Genomic DNA, 15,058 nt, shown 5'->3' with positions numbered 1-15,058 from the left:
ATGAAGTGAAGAAAATAGTATTGACCTATCGTCGAATCACCATTAGAGAAGTTGCAGAGGACCTAAACATATCGATTGGCTTATGCCATTCGACTTTTACCAATGATTTGGGTATGACACGAGTCGCTACAAAATTCATATCAAAATTACTCAGTTTTGACCAAAAACAGCAACGCATTAACATTGCTAATGAGGTGTTGGGACTCTGTCCTTGATGACCCAAATTTGCTTCAGAGGGTCATAACTTGTGACGAATCATGGGTTTATGGTTATGACGTGGAAACTAAAGCTCAATCATCCCAATGGAAGCAGCATTACGAGCCAAGACCGGAAAAAGCACGCAAAGTTCGGTCAAATGTGAAAGTTTCCCTTACAGTTTTCTTCAATTGCAGGGGCGTGGTGCATCATGAGTTCTTCCCACAGGGTGGAACGGAAAATATGGAATATTACCTGCATGTTATTTGCAATTTGCAAGAAGCAATCCACCACAAACGCCCGGAAGAATAGAAGAACAAAAATTGGCTTTCGCACCATGACAACGCCCCTGCTCACACATCATTACTTGTGCGCGAATTGTTGGCCAAAAACAATGTACTGATGATGCCACAGCCACCGTATTCCCCAGATTTGGCCCCCAGTGACTTTTTCTGGTTCCCAAAACTGAAGAGGCCCATGAAAGGATGACTCTGCTACAATTGACGAGATAAAGACTGTATCGAAGGAGGAGCTGTACAAGATCACAAAAAATGATTTTTTGAAGTGCTTCGAGGATTGGAAAAAATGTTGGCACAAGTGTATAATATCTGATGGGGATTACTTTGAAGAGAACAAAATGGATATTCATTAATAAATAAATAATTTTTTTAAAAAACACTAAGTCTCGATACTTTTTGAACAGACCTCGTATGACCTTGTATTCTCACTCAAAGGAGTTAAGTACCTATAAATAACTTCTTCACTGTAATTCAGTTGTAGGTAAACAGTTTTTATGCAGTGCAACATTCAGTTCACCAAATTAACTGCAAAACGCTCCTCCATACAAACAGATATAATGCACAATTCTTTGCCTTCTTGCACAAAACACATTGAAAGTTAAATTGCAACTTTTTGAATTCCCGTTAGTATTTTAACTGTACTACCTGGGTTTTAAAACAAAGTATAACCTTCAGGCCGGAAGGTGATACCATGTATTGACTTGATACACAGACCTGAAGATGATACTAAGCATTGAAACCCAGGTCATACAATTGGTGTACTTTTTTCTTTCTGTAATAGATAAATTTCACATAGCCAAGCCTGAAACCAATTACATATTGAAAGTTGCTTGTTTTGAAAAAACTGTTGGATCAGCCATTCATATTAAATTCAAGTACATAATTTTTCTTTTGAAAATGACTATTCTGTATTTTCTGGTGAATTAGCATTAATTCTTTAAAGTTTGAGATTTTCCTACTCAATTGCCACTTTCTTCAGGGTTTTTTTTCATGTTTTTTCCACTCTCAGTTTTCAAAGATTCGAGGATGGCTGCCACACTGTTTAATGCCTCTCATATATTGTTCATATGCACGTCATTTTCAAAACTTTGGCTTGAAAACCAAAGATTTTGCACGTAGGCAGAAGACTATTTGGCTTCTAGACATCAATCCTTCAAAGGAAACACTCAACCACACACAAAAACTTGGCAATTCCATGACTTGCTGAGAAATTCAAGAAAATCAATTAAAAAGAGAGGAAAATGACCAGGTTGACAAGACAAAAAATGGCAAGCCTATTGGCCTTGTAAAGCTGCAATTCGTATAAGAAACTGATGGCACAGCTCATATCCTATGAAGAGCTAGGATTGAGGCTAGATTTCATAAATTGAGGAAAATTAGTGATCCGGTGTCAACTGTAAATGATGCTATTTCATCTCTCCTCCAAATATGTGCTCATCAGATTGAGTGTATAAGTGACTCAAGCCATGTAGAAACCACATGGCTAATTAAGATCAGGCTGAGGGAGCATAACTTAGATGCAAGGCTGTCGATGGATTGAGAAATTGCAGAGGATTTCACAACAGAACTCAGGCAATCTGATTTGAGAAGCCATTCAAAAAACTAAGAGCCAAATGATATTCTAACTTTAATAGGAAGCATGTCTAACACCTGAGCTGTGTGTGGAATAGACATATAATCACAAATGAATAATAATTGACTGCCTGATATTCCCATGTAAAAATTTTTCAATATGAACTTGAATGATCAACATATATCTCAGCAAGATGCACACATGAGTGACAAATAAAATTAACACTTCTGTCAGTTTTGGATAATGTTCTCAGCAGGAATAACAAAACATGTCTTAAAAAAAGTCTAATTTGCAGCAATAAATCTTGAAAATATTTATAGAAAACAAATGTCTATGACTTTTGTACCATCATCAGATTGTTGGCTCTATTTTATCAATTTAGAGAGATATGACACTGGAACAACATTTTCAAAAGGTGAAAAGAGACTTCATTCTTACAAAATAATAAATGACAAGGACCAAATAGGTAGTCATAAGTACAGTCAAGTTGAAAAGATGCATCTGATGACTTCCTCAACAGTACACCAGAACTAGTGAAGTTCCAGGGAAATTGAAGGGCTCATTCTCAGAGATAATACTGGAAATAGATATTTACTGCTAAGTTTTAATGTTTTAACCTTACAGGAATCTTCCAAATATTTCCCTTTTTACATTATTTAGTTACGTCCATAATCACTTCAAATTTTTATTTTCTCACAAGTAACAGAAAAATAATTTTATTGCTAAAAAATCTAGCATATTGTTAAATAGGTCAACTATATAACACTTAATCATCGCAAGAGTTCTGAATTAGAGGAGTTCAAATGTATGTTAAATGACAATGCCACCAGTCAAGAGTTATTTTAGAATAACAATAATTAAAGTCCTCTAAAGGCCAAATCACAGGCCCTGACTCACTAATATTTACAACTGCTTTCACATGCAGCTGGTCTCGCTCACACAAATTAAAACGTTTCATAATAGTGGAGTTATCGCATGATCTAGGGAAAATGTGAAGGTGTATGAACCTTTAAAAAAATCAACATAACTAGGTGCATGAAACTAATGCTTCTTTGCTAAAAGTGTACAAATAGAAATGTTAAAATTGCAGAGCGTATACACTTGCTATTGTAATAAATGAAAATAACTATCAGTATTTCCAAAAATTAAATCCAAATTTTGAGCACACCAAAATAAACATAGCTTTAAGAGTAAAACATCTCCTCTGTTGAGATACCACTCAAGATGATAAAAACACACCTTCCAACAAATTAGCCACAAATTAAATTGAAAAAGCATATAAAATGTCAAATATAAACATTGGACGACTGGTGTCATGATATTTTTAATACATCCAAGCTTAGCAAGATGCATGTACATACAGAAGCAAAAAAATGAAATTTTAATTGAAAAGTGGAAGAAACTTGAGCAAGGAGTGTATCAGAAAATAAAACATTTTTTTTAAGTGCCCAAGTTTTTTGTATTACACACCCAATGGCCGGGAGAAAGAAAATGTTGGCAACCATTTGCAAATTGGCCCTTGGAAAAACAAGGCATTAATTTAAAGAATTTTAAATGGACTGTTAACCACGATTCAACCCCGTATTTTTCTAAAGTAAAGAATATCCATCAAACTGACGATGCTGAACAAGGATTAAAAACATCTGTATTCAGTGAGATCTGGAGAATACAAGAAAAAATAAGTGAAGAGCGATACTCAAACGCAATGGACATCATCACCGCACTGAATTCAACCATTGGCATTCTAGAAAGAAAATTATGAAAACATTCTATATACCCATTAATCATAAACCACAATACAAACACACATCTAAATTTCTACATACACACACATTAAACATTAGCAGAGAGTTTGGGCATAGAACAATTTCACACATTTCTTAAGATTTCTATTTTAACTATTTTAAAAGTTTGATTTCATGAATAAAAACTTTAAAATATTTCATCAGCAGAAAGATTCACCTTCAAGGTATGACAATGATGAAACTGCTACTCATGGAACCTATAAAAAACTACTTCAAAGAAAACAAGGAACAATAATTTACTTCTACAGATAACTATACATAAATTAAACACAAAACAACTTACCTGGTGCACCTTCAGAAGCTCCAAATACAGAACTGAAGTTTTTGTCTGTTACAAAAGTATTTGTTGAAGATGGAGCTGGAGCAGCTCCAAAGCCTGCAATGCAATGAATGATCAACGATGTACCAACTTTTTCAGCAAAACATTTTTTGTGTCACAGTTTTCCCCGATGGGAAGCCTGATGAATTATTTTTTTCAGAAAGTCATCATATACAGATCCTTATACCTTCAAAATCATTTCTGTAAAAGGGTCAATCATCAATTCTAATTACATATGAATTTGATGAAACATCAATGCTGCTATAGGGAGGGGGGGTAACAGCAGCATGGATCCTTCAACAGAGAGATGTAGCGGAAGCCTAAGAATTAATTACATATGAATTTGTTCTATGCATTTCCTTATTTTCTATTCTGATAATATATGCACAAGCAAACCTCAAATGCAACTAATGTTTTGATTTTATCAAATATCTTTAGTAAAACTTATCAAAAAGAGCTCGGGTTCACATCCAGCGGGAGTAAACATTTATGGAGGTGTAGGAAAAAATATATCATAAATAAATGGGTTCATGAAACTACTTCCATCTTGAATTTTTAAATCAAAATTATTTGAGCACACTGCACATTTTGGCCAAACAAATTAAAACTTTTACTGTGGAAAGATGTCTGAATTTCCTTCCCTTTATATCTCTCAAAACCAAATTCTAATAAGAAGGTTAACAGCACATAAATAAGTAAAGATCTAATAAATTGGCAAATACCAACTAAGATTTCAAAATGCATACATGAAAACATCATTTTGATCTAACTTGACAAAAATGTAAATCAAAGCTAATAAGAGTCTCGGAAAAAACAATGGGAGGTCAGACTATTTTGATATTGATAAATTGAAAACACTAACAATAGGAATGAGATTTAAATTCACAATTTAACCTGCAAATTGCAAGCTTACATATTATGATCCATTTTAAGAAATACCACTTCAAATGGTAAGGAATTTCTTTTCTTGGTCGCCAGAAATTTCCAGTAAATGTAATAAAACATACTGCTTGAGATATGTGACTAACCATTTGTAACACAAACTTGTTTACCCTCTCTGTAAGACCACCTACTCATGTCTATCGGCAGAAAGAGAACATCAAAAAATAGTTTACATTACCTACACCTACGTCTTTCTCTCTCTATATCCCCACTGCATCTTCTACAACAGACTATTTCACACTTCATCATTTATTCATTTCTTCCTATCTAATAACATCTGTCTTGCAGATGAGTACAAAATTTGCAGGGAAAAATTCTAAGGAAATGAAGCCTCTTTGACAAAAACACCATTCTACCAAGGTATTAATAAAAAAACTCCCAACTTTGCACAATAACATTTCATGCATTCCCATGATCATACTAAATTTTTTTAAATATGAATTTTCATGCATAATGTACATGCTATTTTAATAAAATGTAAATGGTATCAAAATGCCAATGAATAAATACACAAAACAAAATTAAAACAGAAATAAAAGAGGATAGTATTTATGCAGCATTTTATCATCCAATTGCCATTAACTCAGCTAGTCTGACAAACCATGTGCATTTTTTAAGTGAAAAGTTGCCCATTCCAAAAGATTGCTTCACATCTTTGATGTGCAAACTTGATGAGAGTAGGGAGAAGAAAACAAAAAGATTTCTTTTCCTTGAGAACTGAATGACACACTAAATGGAGTCAAAATGAAATAAATCACACTTTTTATTATTTAATAGGCTATTAGGAAATTAAAGTTATGAAGCATACAAGCAAAGGCTCATTTGTCAGCATTACCTGAACCCAATGAACCAACCAGTTTTTAAATGAAGATGAGAACAAAATGAAGATGCTTGATGGTATCCACTATTACATGCCAGCTCTGCTGGAATTTTTGAGTTCAACTATAAGACATTGCTGATTGTTTCCAGATGGTTGGTGTTGCAAATCAAGCCAACAGTCCTAGACAGGCAAGACAATAATGCCAAAAGCCAGAGAACCACAGTGACATCGGATACTTCCTTACAATACAGTTCAACTTCAACAATTGAAGATAACATGCAAGACAAGGGAACAATTAGTAATTCTGGCAAAAAAACAACGGCCTTCTTTGTTCACCTGTGAATAAATCTGTGACTATCAAATCTTGAGTCTTTGATATGACCCTTGGCAAAAAGGAAATATTGAAAGCACATCCTTCTACAGTTTTCCTTCAGGAAGCATAGTTATAGTTACAGGGTAACAACTTACATTCTTCACTAAACATACTTGGCATATATCATTAAGTTACTTACACCTTTAAAATATGAAATATTTTAGGCACATGGAGAAATTAGGATTTTGGTACATTTTATTAATTAATAACTGTGAAAAAAATTTCTTTAAATTTTACCTGCCTTCATTCCATCTAAAAACCATACTCTCTTCAGTACTCGACCCTGATTACCTAACACTCTCCCTTGTATAATGGCCCTCAATATCTCACTCACTCTCAAAATATCCTTTCCTCGCATTGATTTTTTTCTGGTTGCACCAACAGCATCCTCTCTCGTCTCCCGCTATATAGAAAGCTTTGTAATTAGTTTTCCAAACTGTCCAGTTTACCTAACTGATTTTTCTCCTCAGGTATGTACATATACATTACAAGTTTCATTTATGTATAAAAACCATAAACACAGTTAAAAACCCAAAATTGGTTTGATAGGTGAGGGTAGAGTTCACCCAATACTAAACCCAATGGTGTGTGAAATTCACTCAACAGGGAATGGGGGCCAGATTCTATCCACGCACCACCTATGGTTTCCCAGGATATTCTAGTTTTCGATATATTACATGGATTGGATGGAGCTGAAGTTATGCAGAGGCATCCCTGGGAATTGAACCCAGGGCCTATGATCAGTAGCCCAACACACTAGCCATGGACTACCACATACGCATCATATATGTATGTATACTGTACTGCATTTGTGACTTGGCATATCTGACATATATTCGAGCCCACCTTATTGGATGAAATGAGAAATTACACAGCAGGATTCAATTGATTGGTGAACTTGTCAACAGAATGTTTCGAGTTATTTAGACAAGGGCTTACTAAGAATACACCAGCAGAAGCTCTGTGACTTCTAGGATATCATAAGGCTAGCCAATGGATTGGGGCAGAACAGTAACAGTGAAATAGCATTTAAGTTAACTCCTGAAAATCTTGTTAGAAGAAGACAGGAATAGGATTGACTTTTGGATGAAAATTAAAGGCATAGAGCCAGTTGATAAAATTTGGAAATTGGTGAATAATGCTAGTTTTTGGTAATTGAAAAAACTGTCAATACTGAAGAGTTGCTTGGCTGATTTGAAGGGTTTGAAGATGATCCAGATCTGCCAGTAACAACTGAAATCCAAACAATCCCATGGTCTATTACTTATTGCAAGACAGCTGATTTTGATAAAAAAGTAAGTGACTGAGTAATGATGTTTTGGAAGGACATCAAATTTTGATAATGATATTAACCCCACTGCCCTAAATATGACTACCAGTTCAAAGTGTATAGACAAAGTGTGAAAGTGATAAGGAAGATATGATAGACTGGGTTCCTCTTCTAATCACTATGAACAGCCCAAACAATGATACATTTTTCAGAATGTGAAGATGACACCCCTCTACTGGATATTCTTTGTGTGAGTAAAATATGGATGGGCACATAAAATATAATGAATACTATTATTCAAGTGCAAAATCAATTACAGATTTAAAATATTTCATAAATCCTCACTTGGGAGTTCTGAATTTTAGTACACAAAAAGTAATAAAAATGACTTTGGGATTCTTCTTTGCGACATAAATTAATTGATAGATGTGCACTTCATTACAGCATGATACAGAAACTATTAATATTACTTGGAAAAACACAGAATTTTCATTATTTAAGTACGCCTAAGTACTGCTAGACAAGAGGTTACCTGTAAATTCTGTTAGGGAGTACATGAGGTCAGTAACCTTGATTTATCAGCTACGTGGAGGCGAGAGTCCAGGGAAGGAGGATTGGAGGCAAGATCCTCAGAGAGACTGGCTTACACTAGACCACCACCTACCATCCATCAAAGCCAGAGAGCACTTGTTCTTACGATAGCTGCATGCTTTGGAAGCGAGGAAGCAGACAATGCTGGTAGGTCTAATATGCACTGGCCTCTTTAACTTACTTTGAGAGACGCTAGGATAAATCAAAAATCAAAACCACTTTCCAAGCCCAAGGCATCCATCCTTAGATTTTTTTGCGATTAGTTCAACTTGATACCATGATGAATTTTAGACACACTGTCAGGTTTATACAAAATATAGTAAACCTCAAATAGGATGAATTTGGCTACTGATGATATTACTTACATACAAGTACTTGCAGTTGATTCTTCTGCACATTGATGACGTGCACTCAATGCATATAATCAGCCAAGGGCAACTTTAACTATGTGAAATGTTTCAGAAGAGAGAACAGAGTAACTAATTGGATGAATGAAATGATGGTGGGTAAAACTATGCAATTTTCTTCAACAAATATGGAAGATAACAGTATACAGTGTGCAGCAAAATAACTTCTTTGTTGAAAGTGTTTTGTGTTGGAAAAAAGGAATTTATGTTGCCGCACCTGGTAGTATGCCATTGATAAGGCAACCACCTTGAAATTCAAGGTACAAAAATTACCCATTGTTTCTGTTACCTGATTATATATCTCCACTTATTACTGTGGATAACTACTGATAACCATGTTTATATTATTTACACATACTTGTAATAGGAAAACTTCCTTAAAATAGGGTTAGGAATGTAAGAAGTATATGCACAAATAAAATTAACATACTACCTTCATTTAGAGGAAGTTGTGCATGAAAATTGCAATGTAATGGGCTTCTTCACAATACTGAGCCATTTTTTCATACCAGCCTTCCTGAAAAAGATGTCTGCTACTTTTTCTGTGACAGTACTGCTGATGAATGGCTAAATAACTGCCTTGCATGTAGGTATTTCTGTTTATAACTTATGTGGGGAGTAGTTCTATGTGCATATCACAATCAGGTACGTCATTTCTATCATTTACCAGAACACTTTTTCCTCTGTTAACTGAACTTTTAGATTAGTAAATAACAGCTAAGATGATAAAATAAAATCCTGAAAATAAATTTGATAATGACCAAAATATCTGTTTCTAGCTATGTTCAAGATAGGACCATTTCAACAAAAACATGTTTCCTACTTTGTTTTGAGAATCATTACATGATTTGAAAGAAGTGATACAGGATTTTAATTGTTCTCCCTTTGATGAATTACTCCATGAAATCAGTTTTATTTCAATACCACCATAACTCTTTCCATTACCAATCCAACAGACAGTGAAATTGAATGATTTTCAAATTAATTTTACCAACAAGAATAATATCAGCGAAGTGTGAAAACCTGAAGTAAAGGAGCAGGAAAAGTAAAATGGAATGGTTAGAATTCCATGCTAAAATTTGATACAAATGAACATTACATACTGCAACAATATTGTACAAAAATACTATATAACCATCAGTTAAATTTCTAATAATTATGTTAACACATCACAAACACCAACAGAAGAAATCTTAACTGTTTTTCCCACATATGTCAATGGAAAAGGATGTTGTACAGCTAAAAAGGAAAGAGAAAATACTGCAAATTTTACTAAACTCTATGCATTAACTAATTCAGCAATTTCCAGCATTGCACTGTAGTTCACCAGAGCTCTCACCCTTGTTCTTGAACTACCTAATTGCTTTGAGAAATAAATATACATATAAATCCCTGTATACTACAAGGAAAGAAAAGTTTCTTTTGATTGGGAATTGCAAATATGAGAGTTTAGGTGATCATGATTCCCATGGAAAGAGCTTGAGCTATAAGAGAGAGGTGAAATCTCTTCAAACATTTGAAGTTGAAGTAGAAAGTTTACAAAATACAATATTATTGGAGCTAATTGCAGTCACAGATTGATTCCCCCTTGCCTTCCTTAGATACACACAAAAAGCGTCAAGTCCTGAATGAAACTAATGACAAAATGCTGGAGGAAAGAAAGAGTGGAATAGGAGTGTTTTGTATTTCCATTTCAGAAGAAATTTTCTTTGCAGCTATGCCTGTGGTAAAAAAATGTCATCATACAAAGCTTGGAACCATTCTTCTCGAAGAAAAATATTTTCAGAGAGCTAAAACCAAGAGAAAGAGGGAAAATATACTTATTCCAAATTAAATTTTCACTTTTCTAAATTTAATGTTTAAAGATGCCTTCCATCAAATTTCAGGCCAATGATTTTGTATTAACCAGACTATGCATTATGTTGATTAAAAGAAAAAATGAAGAGCCTTCAGCTGAAGTCAATCAATCTTTATATTCTTATTCAATTAAATTCTTTTACATCAAATGCAGAACTTTATGAGCATTCCTTCATTTTATTCATCTACTAAATAATTAATCATGCCAGAAAATATTCATTAGCAGTTATGTTCATGAGTTGCAAATACAGAATGTTTACTAGCTAAAATATAACAATGAAACTTACCATTTGAGATCCACATGTTAGGAGCAGCTGCAGCAGGCGCTACAGGAGCTGCAGAAGAAGAAGTTGGCTGTGAGGAAGCTGTAAATATATCAGCAAATGGATTCCCACTTAGCTGAAGGAGATCATCAGAGGCCTTGCTTGGCTGGAAAGATAAAATAATGCCAATAAATATTACATTCATTTCTACCCATTTTATATCTAAATAAGGACCGAGATTCATGATTTCTGCCAAATGCGAGCTAAGTTTTGCATGTTTTCCCAAGCCATAATTTTTCCTCAATATCCGAGTTTTCAAAGAATTCATTTCTTCCAAAATCACTTGCATTTAATTTTTTTAGTGCTTATAACAATGCTTAAATTGCCTATAAAGACTACAGTATAGCTTAAATGCATGCATGACATAAGAAAACATTTTTAAAATTATGAATGAGATACATTTTTTGCAGAAGTAGAGATGAATTCATAAAGGATAAACTATTTCCTTCTCTATAATAAGGAAGTTAGCTCCCACTTAAAGATTCTACTTCCATATGCTTATATGAGTTTAAGAAATTCTATTACACTGAAAATGTTGCTTTTTGGTAATTGGGAATATAGGGAGTTTTAAACATAAAGGATTATGTGATTGGGTGGTGGATGGTAAATGACAACCCACTAATTAATACTTATTCCAATTTGGTCACCTAGAAAGGTCTCATTTAGATTCGTCAAAATATTTTTCATCAATCTGACCATATAATTATAATTCATTGTACACTTAAATAGAAAATTATTCAATTACACTATTTTAGGGCAAATTTTACTGTGATCATCACAGCTATGACTATCAACATACAACCCTCCACTGCTAATCATCTGAAGCGACAATTACAGAAAGGTTGACATCAATATTTGAGTGAAACTGCACCCATTGCTACCTTATTTCTCTGTAAACACTTATCAACTCCTTAAGATAAAGATTGAAAGGATAGACAATTGATAATTATTGTCTTTTTCACTTAAAACACAAAAATGTAACTTAAAAGATATTTAGCTTTCAGCAAAGGTTGATTTACATCCCACAAAAATTTGTTTGTAAGTACATATATCATACCTGTGCAGCTCCACTGCCTGTAGAAGCAGTGGGTGATCCAAAAAGGTCAACAATCGGTTGATGTGAAGACAATGGTGAGCCAGTAGTTGGTGATGAACTGAGAAATGGATTTGTGCTGGCCTGCATTGAAGTGGGGGACTGACCTTTGGCTGCATTTTCCTATGGATAAAATATTATGAGATATTTTTTAAGGAAACTATTTACAAAAACTTCCATCTAATGATAACCTCAAAATTCTCAATACTAAATGCTAATTTGTGAGCACTTTGAAAGTAAATGATAACCTCAAAATTCTCAATACTAAATGCTAATTTGTGAGCACTTTGAAAGTAAACAAAACACTCAAAATTGTACTCAAAATTATTTTTGTTCTATCACAACTTTTAATTGGCATGGAAAATGAACCTTGTACATAGCTCATTGTATTTGTTTAATTTACACAAATATATAAGCCAGTCTATCACTGAACTTATGCAGCAGTAACAGATTTTTCAGTTTTAGAAATCTATAATGAAAGCTAAAATTTCATTTCCATTACAAATTTTTCCAATTGCTTCATACTTATTTGGTGACACGAAATAAAACTTTTTCCGATGAATATGACTGTTGACAATCTGACTTCCTCTTTTGTGCATAAATAAGCTTGAGGGAGAGCACAACACCCTATCCTCAGGAGAATGATGAAAAGATGACAACCTCCTCTCACTACCATCTCCTGAATAAGGCATCAAAACTGAGACTGACTTTTACAGCCAGAACCTTATTTTTGTTTCGTGCATGCCATGCTGTGCTCAATATAGCAACCAATATACTCTCTAGCTTTATTCCTAGATCTTCGCCTGCATGGATTAAGATAGTAAATCTCATTTATCCAGTGTTTATTTTGCTGCTATTTCGACACTCATTTCCTGCTATTCCAGTGTGCCCTGGAACCTAGAGGAATGATAGTATAACCTTCCAACCGTCTATGCCTAAGGGAGTTGACAATCTCCTGGACGATAGGGTGGAAAGGGAAATACCTAAAAATGAATTGTAATACACTAAACGAATAGGTGAACATAGGAACTCGCCAATTATTGCAATGGATTCTGCAAAGGGCGAGTTTTATAATGAAGACCTAAGCTGTGAATATGCTTGTAAGTAAATGCAGCTTTACTCAAGCAGTGGCATGATAAAAAGAAGTTATGGCACAATTTAGATCCATCAGAGTAGACTGTTGTATGTCACGTTAGGATGCTGGCTCAGCAACTAGTTAAATCTTTGTCATTGCTTCACTGCAGAGGTGGATGATTTCATTCACCAGACAATTGAGATTGGTAGTCTGAATAGGGGATTTTCCACAGTGGCCACCTGGAGTACACTCCACGCACAATTTCCGGAAAAGCAAAAATCAGCTTTCTACATAAAATTATTAAAATGAATTCTGAGCAGCTTTGATGCCTTCCGCATTTCAAAGAAATCTAAAAGCCGAAGTTTAAAAACAATATTAAAACATGAAGTACTCTGCATTGTCGGGTTTCACTGCGTCGTTGTTTGATTCAGACAACAGTTTCGACGCGGTGAAACCCGACAATGCAGAGTACTTCAAACCACCGTCGCGAAAATCTACGCAGCAATATTAAAACATGGGTGAGAAGTCAAAGATGAAAGCATTGCTTCAAGCAAAGCACAGAAGAACATTCCTTCGGATGTCCAAAGGTAGCTAACTGAGTTACCAATACATATATTCTCCGGATCTGGCTGTTTCTGAATGCTTTTGCTAGTTGTCATTCAGCATGTCAGAGTCTTTAAATAGGAATCTCAACCCCACTAGTACCTGAAACTGCCCAAGTCAAGTTTAGACTGAACCAATGTACAATGTCATCATCATGGTAGAGTCAGCACCACATAATATGTGACAGAGTCTGTAACAAATTTAAAGTTTTAAGAAATTTAGCTCTAAAATATCTTCCTCGAAGAATTCAGGTGAGCTGTTGGTTAACACTATCCCTAGGTGTGTAACAGACTTTATGAACAGCAGGGCATTTCTACCTACATTTATGGAAGCTTGAGGATACACTCCATGTAATTCTGTAGAGAGCATTCCTTTCGTTTATTCCTCCAAGAATAAAAACCGTTTTCTTTGACAATTCCACCAATATCTGAACTTCTGAGCTTACCTTAGCACTGTGCTTATCTGGAGGACCTACAAAGAATGACAAGATCATCTACAAAAAGGGATCCCATTACTGGAGCTAAAATGCTCCATTTACTCCAATGCAATTGCAAAGAGCATGGCACTTAAGTCCTCCAATCCTTTACGTGATCTTTAGCCATTGCTGACAGGCTATTACCCATTCTTACTGTAGTTTTTAGGGGAGGCAGATGCAGTGTATGGAATTATAAAGTTACTAATTTCATTTCAATTCTATTAAAAGACTGCTGCTTAAGTTTCAGCTATATCCATCATATGGTTTTAGTTTCATAGTCTATTGAAGCAAATAACTTTTTTGATGAAGTTTTCTCAGGTCTTCCTCTGGGTCAGGAGTTTGATATTGGCCGATGTTTCGATACACGAGTCGAGCATCGAAACGTCGGTCAGTATGGAACCCCTGACCAGGTAGAAGAGTCGAGAAAACTTCATCAAGCAAATACGCCAGGAAATCACCAGATCTTACCAAATAACTTTTGTCTATTAGAAAAATAGAAAAAAGTTTTGTGGGAGTGATTAAACAGTTTTATTTTAAAGGTTCAATACTAAAAGAGATCAAAGCTGAGTTTGATGAAGTTCATGACACATCTGCTCCTGCGTTTGCAACTGTTTACAATTAGGTTAATGTGTTTAAATGTGGCTGTACATCCACAAATGATGACCATCGTTTGGGATTTCCAAGGGCGGTGATTTCCTCCAAAATGATTGACTAAACACATGACATGGTTTTGAGTAATCAGCAAATTGAAGTTTGTGAAACAGTTGATGCCAAAGGTATAGTGTTTTCAATTTTGCACAAAAAATTGGGCATAAAAAAATCTCAGCAAGATGGGTGCCACTGTTATTCTAAGTGGACAATAAATGCAATCATGAGCTTGATTCTGTGGTTGGTTTGGAGCTTCCTTATCGCAATCCCGACTCATTTCAGCATGGATACAAGACTGAAGGAGGACACAACATGGATACACAACTTAACTCCAGAGACAAAGGAACAGTCAAAACAGTGGGTTTCTAAAGGCGATCCACCTCCGAGGAG

The 15,058-nt window shown here is 34.8% G+C and overlaps 1 protein-coding gene across 16 annotated transcripts in view; it reads right to left on the bottom strand.

The window, feature by feature from the left end:
- The window catches only part of lap (phosphatidylinositol-binding clathrin assembly protein lap), a 105,909-nt gene that overhangs the window by 38,503 nt on the left and 52,348 nt on the right, over nt 1–15,058 (bottom strand). For 11 of the 16 annotated variants that reach the window (XM_071589300.1, XM_071589301.1, XM_071589311.1 and 8 more), the window contains 3 exons: nt 11,832–11,990; nt 10,739–10,880; nt 4,156–4,248 (listed from right to left, as the gene is read on the bottom strand). In XM_071589300.1, coding sequence (XP_071445401.1) covers nt 4,156–4,248; nt 10,739–10,880; nt 11,832–11,990 — 394 coding nt within the window. The remainder of the gene's footprint in view (nt 1–4,155; nt 4,249–10,738; nt 10,881–11,831; nt 11,991–15,058) is intronic. The other 5 variants (XM_071589305.1, XM_071589313.1, XM_071589316.1 and 2 more) reach the window with 2 other exon arrangements.

Source organism: Hetaerina americana, unplaced genomic scaffold (genome assembly GCF_022747635.1).
Source record: "Hetaerina americana unplaced genomic scaffold, ioHetAmer1.1.p SCAF_36, whole genome shotgun sequence".
In the NCBI taxonomy this organism is placed as follows: domain Eukaryota; kingdom Metazoa; phylum Arthropoda; class Insecta; order Odonata; family Calopterygidae; genus Hetaerina; species Hetaerina americana.
Note: the sequence above shows the minus strand (reverse complement) of the source record. Positions and strands in the feature narration are given on the sequence as shown.